We start from the raw sequence: 18,351 nt of genomic DNA on the forward strand, positions 1-18,351 counted from the left end.
AGCTGCCCTGGGTGCTCGCTGAGGCTGTGAGCCCATCCTACAACCCCATAACTGGGTTCTCAGCGACAATCAGGATTAATTTGGGCTGTGCCAGGCGCTCAGCCACGTCTCGGGGACCCCGAGGTCACCGGAGCTGTCGGGAACCTGCGAGGAGCGGGACGAGCAGAGGTGGGGAGCTGCAGGACCCTGGTGCCAGGAGCTGCACAACCCAGTGCAAGGTGCTGCACGAATCCTAGTGCGAGGAGCTGCAGGACCCCGGCACAAGGAGCTGCACGACCCCTGAGCAAGGAGCTGCACGACCCTGGTGCAAGGAGCTGTGTGATTCAGTGCAAGGAGTTGCATCAGCCTGGTGCAGGGAGTTGCACAACCCTGGTGCGAGGAGCTGCACAGTCCTCGTGCAAGGAAATTCACGACCCTGGTGCAGGGAGCTGCATGGTCCCGGTGCGAGGAGCTGCACGACCCCTGTGCAAGGAGCTGCATGACCCTGGTGCAGGGAGTTGCAGGACCTCAGTGCAAGGAGATGCATGACCCTGGTGCAAGGAAATACAGAACCCTGGTGTGAGGAGCTGCATAATCCCTGTGCGAGGAGCTGCACAACCCTGGTGCAGGGAGTTGCACGACCTCAGTGCAAGAAGCTGCACGACCCTGGTGCAGGGAGCTGCAGAGCCCTGGTGCAAGAAAACACACAACCCTAGTGCAAGGAGCTGCACGACCCTGGTACAAGGAAATGCACAACCCTGGTATGAGGAGCTGCATAATCCCTGTGCAAGGAGCTGCACAACCCTGGTGCAGGGAGTTGCATGACCCTAGTGCAAGTAAACAGATAACCCTAGTGCAAGGAAATTCACAACCCTGGTGCAAGGAGCCGCTCAGCCCCAACCCAATCCTCACCCTGAGCCCAGCCGGGCCCGGCCCTGCCTCCCCGCTTTCATCTCCCCCCAGGGGATAAAACCTCCCGGAGCCGGGGGAAGGAGGGGGCCGGGACTACAACTCCCGGCAGGCGCGGGCAGCCCTGCCCCGGGCGGCCTCCAGCTCCCGGCGTGCCGAGCCCGAGCCGAGCCGAGCCGGGCAGTGCCGGGCGGTGCTGCCCTCCCTCGGTGCAGCACCAGCGGGACCGAGCCGAGCCGGGCCGGGCCGGGCCGAGCCGGGTGAGTGCCTCTTGGGGTAAGGGTTTGGGGGTGTTTTTTTTTGGGGGGGTTCCTTCCTCGCCCCGAGCTCGCGGCCGCTTTTTTTTGCTTGTTTTTCCCCCCTTTTAATTTTTTTTCCCTCTTCTTTGCGCTGTTTTCCTGCTGTGTTTTTTTAGCTTCTTTTTTCCTCCCCCCCCCCGTTTTTTTTTTTTTTTCCTCCTTTCTCTTACCCGATAACCCCCCCCCCTCTGCCCCTAAGCCGAAAAGTGGGGGTGGTGCGCACCCCCCCACCACCCCGTCTCCATTAAGTTCGCTTTTTTTTTGGGTTTAAGGGGTGCCCCCCCCCCCGTGCACACACACAGGGAAACTGAGGCACGGATGCTCAGCCCCCGGTGCCCCCCCCCCAAGCTGCACCCCCACGACAGGGGGCGACCCCCCCCGGCTTTGGGGAGGCGCAAAGGAGACCCCCAAAATCCCCCCCCAGGGTCTCAACGAGGCTGTTTTGGGCTTTGCGAGAGGCCTCCCCCCCTCCAAAACAACTTTTTTTGGGATCCCCGAGTGCAGGGAGGGGGGGCACGGAGGGGGTTGGGGGGGGGGGGTTTGCTGTTAAACCTCCCGGCGCCCCTTAATTATTCCGGCGAATTTAATTGCGAAGAAGCCGGAGCGATTACGCCAGCCCCCGCGCCCCGTGTCCTCTAAAAGCCTGGGTGAGTCAGACGATGGGGAAATTTCCTTTAAAAAAAAACAAAAAATAAAAAATAAAAAAAAAAGAGAGAGAGGGAGGGAGAGAGAGAGAGGAAAAAAAAATAAATATGGAGGTTATTGTTGGGCGCTCCCCGGATAAATAAATAAGCCCGCGGGCGCGCAGGGCCTGCTTCCAGCAATCCCAGCCCTTCTGCCGCCTCCCCTGCCCTTGAGGCACCGGGGGGGGCTTGCAGGGGGGTTATTTTATCCCGATGTATCAGCATTGGGTGGAGGTTGTGGGGTTTGGGGGGTTTCCCCCCTCCCCACCACTCGCTCCCCTTTTGCTTTTCGCCGCCGCCGTTGCGCACGGCTGCGCCGTCCCCGCTTCCCTTTGGGTGCTGGGGGGGGGCTGAGCCCACCCTGACCCCCCCCCCCCACACACACCCCTCCAGAGAGGGTCTTGGGGGTGAGACCCTGCTGGGGGGGGGTCAGCACTGGGGGGCTCGGTTATCTCCAGCTGTGGTGGTGCCACCGGGAAGCGGCACGTGGTGACCCCACGGCGCAGGGGGGGCGGCGTGTTTTGGGGAGGATGCCGGCTGCGCCCCCCCCCCCCCCCCTCCATCACCACCACCCTTATCAGTAGGAAACCGCTCGGGGTGGGGCTGGGTGCAGCGGGGCGACTCCAGCATCCGGGCTTTTGGGACGCGGCCGCCCTTTCCAGCTCGTTCTTTTTATTTTTTTTTATTTTTTTATTTTTTTTTTCCCCCGTGCGGGCCGGCGGCACGTGTGTGCACGGCCCCACGGCTCAGCCGCTGCTCCTGCGATGTTCCTGGGGGTGGGGAGGGCACCCCAGGCCCGCGAGCTGCTGAGCTACAAGGGGTTTGGGTTTTTTTGGGGTGTTTCCAGCTGGGGAAATGGGGAAAATGGTTGGGGAAGAGGAGGTGGCGTTGGTAAAGGCACGGCGAGGAGGGTGCCGGGAAAGCGGGGGCACCGAGGGCAGCAGTGTGCCCCCCCCGGCTCCCTGCAGCCCTCCTGGTGTTTTGGGGGTGCTGGGGGCCTGGTGTGGTGAGGGCATGGATCAAAGCTCTGTGTATGTGTTTCTCTATCCTTTTTTTGGGGGGGGCAGTAGATGGGATGGAAGATTTCCTGGTGCTGAGCACGGCACAGCCGCCTTCTCCATCCCCTCTGCAGCCGGTTCCCACCAGGCCCCATCCCCGAATTTCCCCAATTAATCATTTTTTCATAATCACTTGGAGTTGGTGCTTTGTGTTTTTTTTTTGTGGGGGGGCACCTCGAGCTGTGCCACGCTGTCACCACTGCCCGGATCTGGTGCACGTCGATCCGAGAGGAAAGGGACCGGGGCCGGCCACTTATTGGGGTCAGCTCAGCACATCCACGTCCCCAAATCATCCCCCGGGGAGTCCCGGTGGCCACGGGCCCCGACGCTGCCCGTGGTGGCCGAGTCCCCGTTCGTTTTGGGGATTCGGAGGCTGAAGCGTGGCCAAGACGGTGGTGCTGCGATGCGCAGGGGTGAAGCATCAGGAAATATTTGCATGGCTTCTCCTTGCCCTGGTGCTGCAGGAGGAGCCCAGTGGGTGCCGGTGACTCGTCGTGGTTGGGTTTTGGCACAATTTGGGGGGGTTTGCGCCCTCGCCAGCCGGGGCTGCAGCCCGGAGCTGCCTGGCCGTGGGATGCAGGAGGCTGAGCCCCGAGCTCCAGAAGCTGTCGGGGATCCGGAGCAAACTCCGGTTCTGCTCCTTCCCCTCCAGTGAGACCCGAGGGAGGTGGAGGCGATGAGAAATTGGGAAGGAAAACTCAGAGGATGGGCACGGGGCTGCCCCCGGTGCCCACACCGCCGCTTCTGCCAACCCCTTCCACCCGCCTTGGTGCTGGGCGGGCAGCGGAGCAAAGCTGTAAATATGAAATGGCAAAAAGGCGAGAAAGAAAGGGGGAAAAAACAAAACAAAACAAAAAAAAACACAACCAAGCCACACGGTTTCCCCGGGGCTGGAAGGAGAGACCCTGAGAGAGGCCTTGCTCCTGGAGAGAGGCAGCGATGGTCCTGGGGGGCCGGGTCCTGAGCCCCCACTTGGTGCCGGAGGATGGTGGGACCTGGGCAGGGTGCTCCGGAGGCGTTTTGGGCAGGTTGGCGTTACAGGGAGGGGGCTGAGCTCGTCCCGCCCGCCCCCAGGCTCTGCCCCGATGCGGTGCTTTGGGTCTGGGATGGAGGAGCCCGGGGGCTGCTCGTGAGGCCGGAGGCTCCCCACGGAGCTTAAATAATGCTCTGCTTTACTTAAACCCATGCAACTTTCTCACCGGATAAACCTGAAACGCCCAAACAACATCTTTCCCTGCCGGCTAACTCGCTCTTGTTTTTTTTTTTTTTTCCTTTCCTCGCCGTACGTGCATGCAATTAATGGAAGCGATTTAATTCTCGTCTAAACAGCTGGGAAGCTGAAGGCGGTGCCGTCGGTGAAGAGCCGTTTGCCATCCCGTGCCTGCTTTCCCACCGCTCCGTCCTGCCCGGCTCCGGCTCGGTTGTAAATTCTCCTTTCAGCGCGGGGCCGAACCTCGAGCGCAGTTTGTGCAGCTGCTGCCCCGGCGCCCAGGTGCCAAAATTCGCAGGGGTGTGAGGGCACCCGGCCTGGGTCCCTTGGCTGCCCGGTGGGGCGAGCCCACCTGTAGCACTGGGAGCCCGCACAGGGCTTGGAGGGGGGGTCCCTGGTGCGGGATTTGTGCTGTCCCCGATGCGCCCCCACCCCTGGTGGCAGCGTGTGCTCGGGGACAGGCGTGTCCCCAAGCAGCTCTGGCTGCCCCCAGGCTGATTTGGAGGAATCGCACGGGGCCGGGAGGTTTTAGGAGGAAAGGATGGGGGCGAGGAAGGTGCTGGGGAGGTTTTTCAGCCGGGGGGGGTCCGGCCGGGCTGGTTGGGCAGAGCGGGGGCTGCGTTTCCTTGGCTCGTGGGCAGAGGGTCGGGTGCCAGCGGGCTCGTCGCTGACAGCAGCTCCTGCCTTATCTGCAGCAGGGTGGGTGCCTATCGCAGCCCCAGCGCCGCGCCAGCTCCTCTGGGGCCAAATCTTCTCCCATGCCCCGGGGCGGGGGGCTTGGTGCCCTTCGCGCCCCTCTCCAGGCGAACCCCTCGCCCGGATCAATCCCAACCCGCTCGGGCAAAACCTCTCGGCTCCGGCGTGCTCAAACCAGCGCAACGCGTGGCACGGGACCCGAGCAAGCAGGGCGAACACCCCCGGCCTCGTGCACCCTCCTCGCTGTGGGGCAGGGGCTGGCTTTGCACCGGGGGGCTCCCGGCGTCCGCCCTTGACCTTGGCGAGCGGCGCGGAGAGGAGAAAGGTCCCTGCCACCGGTAAGGTGCCGCCACCAGCCGCTCACCGGGGCTGGTGGCAGGGAGAGGACATGGCACCGGCTGTCCCAGAGTTGTTTATGAGCATGGGGGGGGGCCTGGGGAACAGCTGCAGCTCCTGGGGCCGGGGCGGGCGCGGGGCCGGGGCGGGCGGCCGCGGTACGGTTACATGAAATCCACCTTGCGAGCGGGCGGGCGGCGGCGTATTTATAAATATTACCTCCCCGCAGCAGCACGGCACGGGGGGGAGGACGGCCGGGGGCGGCGCTGGCAGCACCCCCAGCTCGGGTCGCAGGTGGCTGCTGGCACCCAGTGCCGGCTGCAGTGTCCGGATAGGGGCTGGGGGCTTGGTTGTGCTGGGTGTCCCCCCCTAGGGACCCCCCTGGCAGGGTTTTTGGGGAGCACCGTGGTGCGCTGCGCCCCAAGCTGGGGGAATGCGGAGAGAGGCGCGCTTCCAATTTCCCTTCTTTATGCATTTTAAAGGAAAAATACCATCAAACCCAGCACCCGAGTGGTGCGGGGTGACCTCAGGGTGGGGTTTTGCCCTCTTGCTCCTGTTTTTATCCTTTCTCTGGGGGGGACACACGGTGAGGCCGTGCGTCCTTCCCCGCCGGCACGGCTGGGGCCTCCCCAAGGTCACTGCGCTCTCCTGCTCCTCGCCGCACGGCCGCCACGGTCCGGGCCCGATTAATCACAGCCCGGGGTGGTGCTGGGCCTCCACGGCCCTTCCCGGCCCCTGTGCGGCCGTTGGCTCGTCCTGGCCCCAGGAACGTCCTTCTGCCTGTTAACACTTTTATTTTTAATTGCCTGCCTCTCCGGGAGGGGAGGGCGGCAACTTGTCGGCTCTGGCTGTTTGTGCTCGCGGCGGTCGGTCCGACAGTGATGTTTCAATCGGGGGCCCCCGCGCAGCCCCGGCGGCTTTCCTGCTGCAGGAAGGGATTTGGCTCCGTTTCGGGGCCCTCTGTAGGGGCAGGATCTGGCCCTACAGCGGCGAGGTCCCGGTCTCTGCCTGCTGAGCCCACCTGGGGTGGCACCATGGCCATCCCTGTGCCATGGCAGGCGTTTTGGGGCAAAGGAGCGAGGCTTTGTGTTACTGACCCCATAAAGGTGGCCACAAAAAGTGGGAACCTGGCTCCTGGGGATGTCCTTGGTGCCTCCAGAACCAGAGGCTCACCCTGGTTATCCTGCTCCAGGGGTGCCGCTGTGACAGGGGACGCTCAGGGTGGCTCTCGGTGACCGTGCCCTGACGCTTTTTGGGTCCCGAGAGCTCCCCATCAGGTCCCTGATTCTCTCGGGGTCCTGCTGCCACCCGCACCGAGCGTTAATGTTTTCACTGTGCTAAACGTCTGGGCCGCTTCCAAGAGCAGCATTTAACGCATGGCAGGGAAAACATTTGGCCTTTGACCCAAGCGCCTGTTAACAGCGCCGTGGTCCACGTTTCTCAAATGCCGGGGCTAAAAACAGGCCCGGTGACTCAGGCGCTCGCTGGCGCTGTCAACTGACTCCTGCTGGGATTTGCCAAGTTCCCCCCCCCTCCGCCTTCTCCTTCTCCCTTTCAGGGCTGCGTGCTGGTGGCGCAGGGAAGGTGCCTCGGGCACCTCCAGCAGATGCAGCCTCGGAAGCCTCTGGCCCAGCCCCAAGCGGAGCCATTGGATGGGGATGCTCAGGGCTGAGCCTGGGTTGAGCCTTGGGTGTCCCCAAGGATGGAGGGGACCCCGCTGCCGGGCTTTGGCCACCCTCGTGGGGAGGAATTCCTTCCTCCCACCCCGGGTCCGACCCTGCCCCGCTGCCCCGTGCGCCAAAAAGGAGCCGCGTGCCGATGAAGATGAAGGACCCCGACCTTCCTCCCGCTGGGTGCCAGCGTCACCCGACCCCTGACACCGCGGGGACGCTGGCACGGCGTAAATCCCCCCCCCCACTGCCAAGTCGGGGTCGGGGTGAGGGGAGGCTGTGGGGCCGGGCCCAGCTGCGCGGCACCGGCCGGGTGCCAGCCCGCGGCGCTGGCAGGGTGGCACAGTGCCTGGCCTGGGGGGGCTTTCTCGGGGGCTCACCCATGGGGTGAGCATCGTCCCACAGGGAGGATGCAGGAGGTGACAATGGGGACGCAGCTGCCCTCGTGGTGGGACCCCAGCCCCGTGGGTGTCCCCAGCACAGGCGCAAAATGGAGAGGGTGCGAGGAGGCTCTGCACAAGGAGGATGTGTGCGGGGTCCCCGGCACCGTGCCAGCCCTTTAGGGCATCACACTGGTGTCCTTGTTGTCCCCCAGACTTGCTGCCACCATCCTGGTGGTGCCCAGCACCGGCATCCCCATCCCCAGCGGTGGGCACTGCTGGGGGTGCCGGAGGGACCCCGCTGAGCTGCGCCCCTCATCCCACGCGGGGCCGGATCCAGCTCTCCGGGCACACCGAGGGCTTGGGATCCCATCCCTTGGAGGGACGAGGAGCAGCCCCTGCCCCTCCATCACTGCTTTTAGGGCAGGATGTCACCACCAGCAGCTCTTTCCCGGTGGCCCCGAGGGGCCGCGATGGGGCAGACCCCACCGGGGGGGGGGGGGACTCTGGCACCCCGGAGAGCCCGGCAGCGGGTGGCGGTGGCCGGGGCTATTTTTGTCCCTCTCTTTTCCCCGGCCCCAGCGCTGCCTCCCGTGCTGCAGCGAGACGAGCCAGCAGGTTGGGAGGCTTTTTTGCAACTTCCTCCGCCCGCGCCCGCTGCGGCTGCTGCTGCGTTAAAAGCAGGGCCCGAAAAATGAGGAAACGCGGGGCCGGCGCAGGAGCCGGGCAGGGCGGTGAGGAGCACAGAGGAGCTGCGAGAGGCCAGCTTCAGCGCCCGGAGACCCCCCCTTGTCCCCCGCCACCCCCTGCCCAGGTAACGCGTGTCCCCCTTCCTCCCTGTCCACGGGTGGCTTTGCTGGGGACACCCCGTGGGGTGGTTTTGGGGTGCCCCGGTGGTGTCAGGGGCAGCCGGGTGCCTTTTTTGCCGCTTGGCACCCAGAGCTGGGGTGAAACAGAGCCGCGGGGGGGGGAGCAGGAGGCGCTGGGTGCCCTTGGAGGAAATCTCAGCGTGGGCTGAGCATCGCCACCACCGCGTGTCCTGGCCAGGCCAGGGGGCTGCCCTGCACCCAGGGGGCTGCTGCATCCCCAAAACGGCCGCGGGTGCTTCGCCAGAACCGGGCTGGGGCGCACGGGGGTGTCCTCGCTCGCTGCCCCTGTGCCCCCCCCCACCACTCCCTGCCTTTGAAAAACAAAAACCAGGAAGGAAGGCTCGGCGGGCGCTCGCTGCCCGTAGCAAGAAGCGGAGCTATTTTCACTTCTTTCTTCCCCGTTTCCTTTTCTCAGCCCTCGTGCTTCTCAATGAAGCAGCACAGGACCTGGGGGGGGGGGGGTGGAGGGGCGGCACGGTCACCAGCCCCCCCTCCCCAGCTCCCTAAGGCCGGGGCAGGCTCAAGCTGCCGACTGATTTTTCCATTTGTGATGCCCACGAGCGACTGGCGGGGGGTGGCCGCGGAGCTTCCCGGTGTGCCGGTGATGGGGTGGGGTGGGGGACTCGGCCCCAATGCCACGAAACCCTGGGGCAGTGCCCCCCCCCCCCTTCTCCTCCCAGGTTGGAGGTGGTGCACTCGCTGGGTGCTGCTGGGAGGGTAACGCGATCCTGCTGGGGCTGTGTCCAGGGACTGGCTCCGGGCAGGTTTTATTTTTAACCCCAACTTCTTATTTTTTTCTTTTTATTTTTTGCCTTCCAGCCGCATCCGCGCTCGGAGGTGCGCTTGGGGGCGAGGCGGTGGGGGGCCGTGTGTGTGGGGACGGGGACAGCACCAGGAGCGGGGTGCCCTTGGCTGCCGACCCCACTGCCTGAGCAGCTCTGGGGACACGTCTGCTCCTTGTTGGGGCCGCTGGCCTTGTGTGGGGACAGCGGGTGGCTGTGGGGCCGTGCAGAGCCCCGTGGAGCAGCGCTGGGGTCGGTGCCGTGGGGGCAGCTCCGGCTGTGCTTATTCCCGAGCGCAGCCGGGGCACGGGAGGATCTGCCTGATGAAATAACACCCCCAGAGGAAAGGCAGGAAAGGTCCCGAAATAACCGTGCGGCTCGGTGGCACCGGGGGTGTTCTGAAGGGAGACGAATTCCTTGGCTCCGGCCTCGCACGGTGTCCGGGGGGGCACCGGCTGCACGCGACCGGGAGGGACGCTGTCCTGGAGAGCCAACGATTTTTGCTCACACCGGGAGTTTTTCTCCCTAAAAGCTGCTGGGATTTTAGGGTGCGATGCTGCAGTGATGCGGGGATTTGCTTTTTCTCCCCCGAGGACCCAGGGGCAGGTCTGCGGCGTTCCCAGCACTCGCAGCACCGGGGGTTTCCTCCGGGAAATCCGTGCCGTCCTCTGTGCACCTCATGGGGCAGCTTGGGCTCCCCGGCCTCTTTCCCTTTTTCCCTTCTGCCTTCTCACCCTGTGGCCTGTTCCCACTCCGTCCCCTTCCCATTGCCTCCCACCACCCCACTCCATCCCTGGATCCGCTCGGTGACCTCCGGGGACATCGCCCTGAGCAGGTGCCCTGGCAGCACCCAGGGGGTAACCCAGCGCATCCTGACCCACCGGGGTCCCCTCCAGGTGAGGACCGGGTCCGGGCGAGCCGCTGGATGTGCTTTGCTCTGGCTGCGAACGCCTTTCTCCTTCCCAGGAACAGCAGGAATCCCAAACGTGGTCCTGTCCACCCTACAGGTGCAGGATGTGTCCCCTGGAGGGGGACGGGACGTGTCCCCTGGGGTGCCTCCCCGCTCCCCGGCCCTCTCCCTCCTGGTGGGGCTGAGTCAGAGCGAAAGCAGAAGCTGCTGGGCACTCCGGGGGGGGCGCAGCCGAGCAGAACCGAGCGGGTTATTTTAAACCTGACCCAATTTCCCCCTCTGCTTATCGCTTGCTCGAGGCCGGGCCCTGCTCTGACCACCCTTCCCCATCTCGCCCTCGGTGGCTCCCCTTCTCCGTGGCTTCGAGCAGGGGTTTCCCTGGGGGGGGTGGGGTGGGAAAAGCAGCGTTTTCTTCTCCCCCCCGCCCCCGTTTCCTATACAGGGGCTGAGGGAAAGATCCTGCAGCCGGGCTGGTTTAGGGGGGACGGGGATGACGGGTGCTGTGCTGTGGGTGGTTGCGCTCCGGCACGCTTCCCGTGACACCTTCCCGCCCCGTGCCCTTTCTGAAAAGTGTCCCTGGGAGCCCCCAAATCACCCCCCCGGCTCTGCGGCTCCATCCTCGCCCTCCAAACTGGGTTTCCCCAGCGCTGGAGGTGCCGGTCCCTCTTGTTTCACCTTCCCCCTGCTCCCCTCCTTGTCCTCTCCCTGTGCCCACCCAGCCTGGCCGCGCAGCCCCCTCGGGGTGGCTTGTGGTGCCTGGAGCTGCTGGCTTGGAACCAGGGCGGGCGATCCCACAGGGTCCCACGCAGGGCTTGAAATCCCTTCCTGCCATCCCCTTGTGCTGGAAGCAGCCCAGAAAACACCACTTTTTGGGGCTGGCTGCTTTTCCCCCTCCGTGCCCCGGCTGTGCCTCGCTGTGCCCACTCTGTTCCATGGCACCGGGAGGGCTCATTGCATGTCCCAGCTGCTCTTGGAGGCTTTTCCTCTCACCTTGCGCTCTGTATTTGGGGTTATTATCCCAATAAGCTGTGATTTCTCCCCCTTCAGCCCTGTTTTATTCCTTACAGGCTGTCCCCTGGCAGCTCAGCTGTTGCTCATCTCCAGCATCCTCCAAGGCCGTTTGCGCCGGCTGTCCCAGGCCCGTCTCCTCCCTGCCCCCTTCAGATGGGCCACCATGCCTAATTAATTACCTTCCCCTTGCTGTTCAATAGCTGGCTCTTGAGCCATGTAATCGTATTTCTGTCCACGCTGCTTTGATTTAATTTCCCCCTTAGGATACGGCGTGGCACCGTGCGTCGGACACCTCGCCAACCCCCTGCATCCCCCCGCGTCCCCTTTGTCTGCGATTACACATTGTGTTTAAACAGCAAAACCCTCTCCATTTCTCTGGGTGTGCTGCCCCAGGGCTGCCCTACAAGAGGGGACGGGGGCTTTGCAGAGCCCTGATCCCACATCCCCATCCCATCCCCGTGCGGCAAAACATCTCCGCGGTTCCCAGCCGAGCTTCGTGCCCCGTGCCGGGCAGCTCATACGGCCGTCCCCTGGCCCCGTGGCTGTCCCCTTGTCCCTGCAGCCTCCCCTGCCCTCCTCGGGCCACCGTCCCCTTTTGTACGGGGGAACAAGGGCAGCTCTGTGCGCTGTGGGGCCACGCACGCCTCTCCCCGCCGCCGCGCTCGCGTGCCGGCCCGGCACAAAGCCGCGTTGTTCGCCCGTGCCGTGGTGGAGGTTTGGTCGTGGCCCGCCTGCGGCGCCTGGCACGGGGCTGCCTTTTCTTCCCGGCCTTCCCTTGCTTTCTCTTTCTCTTTTGGGCTGCTCTGGCTTTTTGCTGCCCCTATTTTCGGAGCTTGGTGGCTCCAGAGCGTGCTCTGATTCTGTGCCCCTCGCCATCCCCATCTCCCCCAGGGTGTCCCCCGAGTCCCGCTGTGCCCTGTCCTCTCCTCCCCTCGTTGTCCCCAGGGCCAGCGGTGCCGTCACAGGGATCTGTGGGCAGACCCGTCCGTCCATCTGTATGTCATTAGGGCTGTCCTTTCTCACCCATCCACGTTGGGGCAGAGCCCAGCTGCCCCGGCGCGACGCTCGGTGCGCGGCTCAATGATGGCAGCACCCGAATCGGAGCCAAAATCTGAGCCACGGCTTCGCGGCACGGTTGGCTCCTCGACGTAGCGACATCAGGTGCAGGATCAGCAGGACGTCCCCTCCCCGTGCCTCAGTTTCGATGCAGGCTCTTATTCCTGACTCCTTTCTCCTCTTAGGTTCACCTCCGTGCCTGGTGGGCGCCCGTGGCCCCCCGCCCCCCCGCTGCACCATGGCGTCCCGCATCGGGCTGCGGATGGAGCTGATGAAGCAGCAGGCGCAGCAGGAGGCGGAGAGGGAGCGCATGCAGCAGCAGATGATGATGAATTACATGCAGCAGCAGCGGATGCCGGTGGCCTCCAGCCCGGCCATCAACACCCCCGTCCACTACCAGTCCCCGCCACCCGTGCCCGGAGAGGTCCTCAAGGTAACGGGGTTGGAGAGGGTGGAGATTTGGGGGATCCCTCATCGACGCAGGGGTCCTGACGGGTTATTTCCACGCAGGTGCAGTCCTATTTAGAGAACCCCACCACCTACCACCTGCAGAAGTCGCGGGATAAGAAGGTGCAGGCGTACCTCTCCGAGACCTACGGGAACAAATTCGCCGCCCACGTCAGCCCCGCCAGCCACTCGCCAAAACCCCCTCCGGCTGCGTCCCCCGGCGTGCGGCCCGGCCACGTCCTCTCCTCCTCGGCGGGCAACAGCGCGCCCAACAGCCCCATGGCCATGCTCAACATCGGCTCCAACCCCGAGAGGGAGGTGAGGAGGGGGCGGCCGGGCTGCTGGGTGGGCACGGGGACCCTCGGCACGGCCTGGAGAGTGACCCCGTATGGCTTTCTCTTGCAGTTCGATGAGGTCATCGATGACATCATGCGCCTGGATGATGTTTTAGGGTATATGAACCCCGAAGTCCACATGCCCAACACGGTGAGTCTTGATTGAGGGAGGGTGGCCGGGGGGGGTGCCGTGGAGGGGGGACAACACCGGGCAGAGCTGGCTCGGACCCGAGGGGGGGACGGAGAACAGTTTGGGGAGGCCTGGGGCTGGGGAAGGGGGGCAGCGAGATGGCCCTGCCAGGGCTTCAGCTTCTTGTGCTGTTTAATGACAGTCCGGAACCCTAAAAAAATGCACGAGCAATGGGACAGGGGCATGGGGGGTGTGGAGGTGTGGCATGGGGAGACATGCCTAACCCTAACACTAACCCTAACCCCTAAACCCTTACCCTAATCCAAACCCCTAACCCTAAATATAAACCCAACCCTAACCCTTAACCCCTAGGCACTAGCTCTAACCCTAACCGTAACCCTAACCCCTAACCCTTAACCCCTAACCCTAACCCTAATCCTAACCCTGCCCCGAACCCCTAACCCCAACCCTAACCCTAACGCTAAAACTAATGACGGATCAACCATAAAACTAACCCCTAACCCCACACCCTAAGCCTAACCCCTAACCCTAACCGTAACGACAGATCTAACCCTAACCCTAACCCCTAACCCTAACTCTAATCCCTACTGTAACCCCAACCCCTAACTCTAACCCTAATCGTAACCCGGAACCCTTTACCCTGACCCTAATCCTAACCCCTAACCCTAACCTCTAACCCCGAATGCTACCTGTATCCGTAACCCCTAACCCTAACCCTAACCTTTAACCTTTAATCATAACCCTAACCCCAACCTCTAACCCTAACCCTATCCCCTCCCAGGAGCTCTCCCAGCTCAGCGCCGCCTCCCGGGGCCGGGTCCGTGGGTTGGTTTGAGCCTTGCAGCGGGATTCATCCTGCCAGGCCCTTTTGGGATGTGATTCACCTGCCCTATTTTAGATGCTGGCCGTGGGAGGGGATCAGCTGCGCCCTTTGAAGTCCTGTTTTCTTGGCGACTCTGATTATAGCTGCTTTAAGGGCCCGGGAAGACAATTATACCTGCCCAGTCTGCGCACTCGCGTCCTGGAGGCCAAGGAGCTGATCTTAAACCCCGATCCCATTGCCGAGCCTCTCTCCCGGCCCCGGATGGAGCTGATCCTCCTGTCCCTTTGCTTTCCAGCTGCCCATGTCCAGCAGTCACATGAATGTGTACAGCGGGGACCCCCAGGTGACCGCCTCGCTCGTCGGGGTCACCAGCAGCTCCTGCCCCGCCGACCTCACCCAGAAGAGAGAGCTGACAGGTACGTCCCCAGCCCCACAGCGTGTCCCCAACCCCACAGCATGTCCCCAGCCCCACAGCACGTTCCCAGCCCCAAAGCATGTCCCCAGCCCCACAGCATGTCCCCAGCTCCCAGGGGTTGGAGCCCGCGGTGACAGCGAGGAGCGGGGCTGGCCGGGGTTCCCCTGTCCCAAGGATGGCTCTGGGGGAGGCTGTAGGGTCGAGACGCAGCCTCAGCCTCTCGGGGTGATGCTGTGGGTCTCCGTTGCAGATGCCGAGAGCCGAGCCCTGGCAAAGGAGCGCCAGAAGAAAGACAATCACAACCTGAGTGAGTTGGGGGCGGCACGGCGATCCCTCTCCCACCCCAGCACCCTCCGTCCTCCTTCCCTCTCTGTCTGAGCCGGGTCCCCTTCCCCTCCCGTCTCACCCTAGGGGGAATACCCCCACGGCCACCCCTTCCCCAGCTCTGCAAAACACCCGTGGGGCCGAAAACACCCGCTTGTTGTTCCCATCAGCACCGGGGGAAGGTCAGAGCTGCGGGGGCGATGGGTGGGGGTGGGACCAGAGGTCACCCCTGAGCCCCGGGGAGCTCAGTGCCCCGAGGAGCTCTGCCTCCCCTATTTCAGCTCCCAGCTTTCCTTACACCCCGCTGGTTTTTCACCCTGAGCTCCCCGAATCCAGAGGGTCCCATAGGGGCACGACAACGTCCCCACTCCCCACGAACTGAGGAGCTCCCCCCCACCTCCTCACCTCTCCCCTCTCTTCTCGCCCTGCAGTTGAGAGGCGGCGAAGGTTCAACATCAACGACCGCATCAAGGAGCTGGGGATGCTGATCCCCAAAGCCAACGACCTGTAGGTATCCCCGGCATCTGTGGGGCTGGGACACCTGCGGCTCTCGTGGGCTTGCTCCACGCCGTGCGCGGCCCCGTGGCAGGAGATCCTTGGAGAGGGGCTTTTTTGGGGAGCGGGTGCAGGCAGCAATCCTTTGGTGTTTGTTTTTTTTTTCTTTTTTTTTCCATCCTGCACCCCAGGGACGTGCGCTGGAACAAAGGGACGATCCTGAAGGCTTCGGTGGACTACATCAAGAGGATGCAGAAGGACTTGCAGAGGTCGCGGGACCTGGAGAACCACTCGCGGCGGCTGGAGATGACGAACAAGCAGCTGCTGCTCCGCATCCAGGTGAGCTTCCCCGTCCTCTGCCCTGCTCTGCAGCTGCCAGCACACCTCCCACCAGCGGGGCAGAGCCTCCCTCCCTCTTTTTTAGGGCTGCCAACTCACCGGGAACACCGTGGGTTGAGGCCACCGCGGTGAGCTCTGCGTGGGTCACCGCTCCTGTCCGTCCCCATGAGTTTCCTGGTCCTTTTGTCCCATTTTCCCTTCCATTTCTGTGCCTCCCTTCTGCCCTCCTGCCTCGGTGCGCCCTGTCCCCGTGTCCCCATGTCCCCACCGAGTTTTCCTACACTCTCTCGGCAGGAGCTGGAGATGCAGGCGCGCGTCCACGGGCTGCCCACCTCCTCGCCCTCGGGTGTCAACGTGGCTGAGCTGGCCCAGCAGGTGGTGAAGCAAGAAGCCGGCGGGGACGAGGGGACGCTGGAGCCGCTGCTGCCCCCCCAGGACCCCGAATCGCAGCCGACGCTGCCTGCGCCGCCGCAGTCTCCCTACCACCAGCTGGACTTTACCCACAGCCTGAGCTTCGACGACGGCTCCCGGGGCTTCCCGGATAGCCTGGAGCCCGGCCACGGCGCTTCCTTCCCTTCGCTCTCCAAGAAGGAGCTGGACTTGATGCTGATGCAGGACACCATGCTGCCCCTGGCCTCCGACCCCTTGTTCTCGGCCATGTCCCCGGAGGCCTCCAAGGCCAGCAGTCGCCGCAGCAGCTTCAGCATGGAGGACGCGGACATGCTGTGACCAGGAGCTGCGCCCGCGCTGGGGGGCGAGGACTGAGGGCCTTCGAGTTTGGTTGCTGAAGTCACGGCGAGCTCTTCCTCCCCTCCCCGGAGGAGGAGGAGCCCGTCCCGCCGAGCACTTGAATCTACGTAGGAGTACATTTTCTCTATGCAATGGGGTGGGGGTGGGAGGGGGCTCGCTTCAAGGCTCGCCGGGTACCGCCACGTCTTTTTGCAAGCTTTTTATTTTATTTTATTATTTTATTTTCACCCGGAGCTGGAGCCGACCTTCTTGGCTTGCCATGGCATTGGCCTGACTGCAGCTTTCCCAGCCCCTCGGCTGCTTTTCGCCTTGCAGCAAAACCCTCTGGGACCTCGCTCCTTCCCCGGGGCTTGGAGGGGAGCGAGGAGCCCCCCAGTCCCCGGAGGGAGAGGATGCTCAGAGCTTTTTGCCTTGCCGCCCCCTCGCCCCCCTCCCAGCTCCAGTGGTCCCACAGATGCCATCGGTGGCTGTGTCACACTGCCACCTCCCCGCGGGGGCTTCTCCTTCCCTGCTGGGGGGGCAGGAGCGGTGCTGCCCACCCCCACCAACCTCCTCCTCTGGGTGGTGGGGAGAGCAAATTAATTCACGAGGCACGGGAGGGGTCCTGTGAATTTTGTTGCTTGGTGTCCCGGGGTTTGTTCGGGTGTGCAGCTCCTCCACAGCTCGTGCAAACCCTTGGAGGGGGGGTCTGGCAGCACCCCAAACCCCGCTGTCACCTGGGCACCGGTGACATTCACCGGGAGCTGGGGCCAGGGGGGTGAGCTGCTCAACGCGAAAACGCTGCTCTGATTTGGGGGGAAGCCTAAAGCGGGGTGCAGGGGAAGGCTGGAGAGAGGAGACCCCTTTGCCAAACCCCATTAGAGCACGGCGTTACCCCCCCCCCCGGGCTGCGGGAGGTTGGGTGTTGGAGACGGTGGGTGCACGGCCAGGAGCTCGTATGGGGACGGGGGTCACGTTGTGCACCGAGGACGGGGAATGTCGTGGCTGGCGGGGTCAGGACGCGATGGGAAAGCGGGATGGAGAAGGAGCAACGAGGTGGGGGCGCGGGGTGGCACGTGGGGTGGCCCCAGCGCCCCCCGGAGAAGCTCCCATGGGACGTGGAGGGCGCGGGGAAGTGCGGGGACGAGAGGAGGGAAGGGGCAGAGAGGTGCTGGCGGTGCCGGGCAGGGGCAGGCGAGCAAGGGGAGGGGGGGACACACCGGCTGGGTGGGATGCACGCCGGCGGGTTTGGGGCCGTTTCACCCCAAAATCTTCACAGGAGGCCTTGGCGTCCTTGGTGCGCTGCCGTTAGTGCCTGTAAAGAGACTGATCCTGGCGGGCGGTGCCCCCGCGCTGCGCCACCACCAAGCCCTGTGGGATTTACCGTGGCCATAAAACGGTTGCACCAAGCCCCCCCGTGCTGCTATATGGCACGTGGGGGGCTGGCTGGGGCCCCCACCGGTGGTCGTCCGCTGCTCAGCGCCGTACAGGGCATCCCCCCCACCCCCCAGGCCGTGAGTTAGCAGTTGTGGATTATTATTATTATTATTATTATTTTTTAATCTTTTTGGGGTTTTTGTTTGTCTTTTTTTTTTTTTTTTTTTTTTTTAATGCACTGTGCTCTGATTAAAAAATTTTACTACTGTTTTATAAAGAAATGTATAAAAGAATGAACTGGAATGGAAGAAGAATCATTAAAATATATTTATTTACAACACGCCGGAGCGTCGCAGCGTGGCCTTGGTTCTTCTCTACCCGGAGGAGGGAGGTGGGGGGCACCCAGAGCCCTGTCCCCCCCCGTGGTGCTGGGGCATAATCCCCATTTCTCCCAGGGCTGAGCTTGGGGGCTGCCCTTTTGGTGCTTTTTTAATTTATTTTTTTTCCAGAAATCCCAGGTTGGTTGGAAGGGGGAGCGCTGGTGCTGCTCTGACTCAGCCCCCCCAGAATGGTTTGGGGTTTTTTTTTGGGGGGGGATGCTGCTCCGCAGCTCCGGTGGTGCTGACCCAGCTGCTGATTGCTTAATGGGAACCAGGCCCCCTAATTAATAAATAGTTGTGAGGCCCCAGGGAAGCAGGGCTGGGAGGAACCGAGTCCCTGGAGCTGAGCAGCTTCGTGGTGGCCCTGCCTGACCCTTGTGGGGCCGTCCCAGGAGCTCAGGTGGGTCTCCTGTTTTTGGGGTCACCTCTGGATTAGGCCTGGGGTGCTGTGGTGTCCCTATGCAGGGTGCCCGGACCCCCACCTCACGGGGCACGGTGGTCCCACTGCCTCCACACCGTGCCCCCACAGCCCTGGGGGAGCTGGGCAGCCACACACCCTGCAATTAGCATCCAGCTGGTTAATTAAACCCTGGGAGGAGGGGTGTGCATGGTCTATCAGGGACTTGGTGGTCCCTGAGAGCTGGTGGGCTGGGCAGGGGGCTGAGCCCCCACCTGGGGAAGCTCGTCC

The 18,351-nt window shown here is 63.5% G+C and overlaps 1 protein-coding gene across 5 annotated transcripts; it reads left to right on the top strand.

Annotated features, from left to right (window-relative positions):
* Nucleotides 1–987: 987 nt before the first annotated feature.
* Nucleotides 988–17,638, top strand: TFEB (transcription factor EB). 5 transcript variants are annotated; one of them, XM_068659841.1, is made up of 10 exons: nt 1,066–1,148; nt 11,738–11,953; nt 12,034–12,281; nt 12,359–12,613; nt 12,701–12,781; nt 13,900–14,020; nt 14,270–14,326; nt 14,775–14,850; nt 15,030–15,177; nt 15,472–17,638. In XM_068659841.1, the coding sequence occupies exons 3-10, from the start codon at nt 12,087–12,089 to the stop codon at nt 15,904–15,906; spliced, it is 1,368 nt and encodes a 455-aa protein (XP_068515942.1). In that variant the 5' UTR covers nt 1,066–1,148; nt 11,738–11,953; nt 12,034–12,086; the 3' UTR covers nt 15,907–17,638. The 5 variants fall into 5 exon arrangements, with proteins under 5 accessions (XP_068515940.1, XP_068515942.1, XP_068515943.1 ...); XM_068659839.1 differs by lacking the exon at nt 11,738–11,953 and having other exon boundaries at nt 988–1,148; XM_068659842.1 differs by lacking the exons at nt 1,066–1,148; nt 11,738–11,953 and adding an exon at nt 4,275–4,420.
* The last annotated feature ends 713 nt before the right edge of the window (nt 17,639–18,351 follow it).

This window comes from Anas acuta, chromosome 24 (genome assembly GCF_963932015.1).
Source record: "Anas acuta chromosome 24, bAnaAcu1.1, whole genome shotgun sequence".
In the NCBI taxonomy this organism is placed as follows: Eukaryota; Metazoa; Chordata; class Aves; order Anseriformes; family Anatidae; genus Anas; species Anas acuta.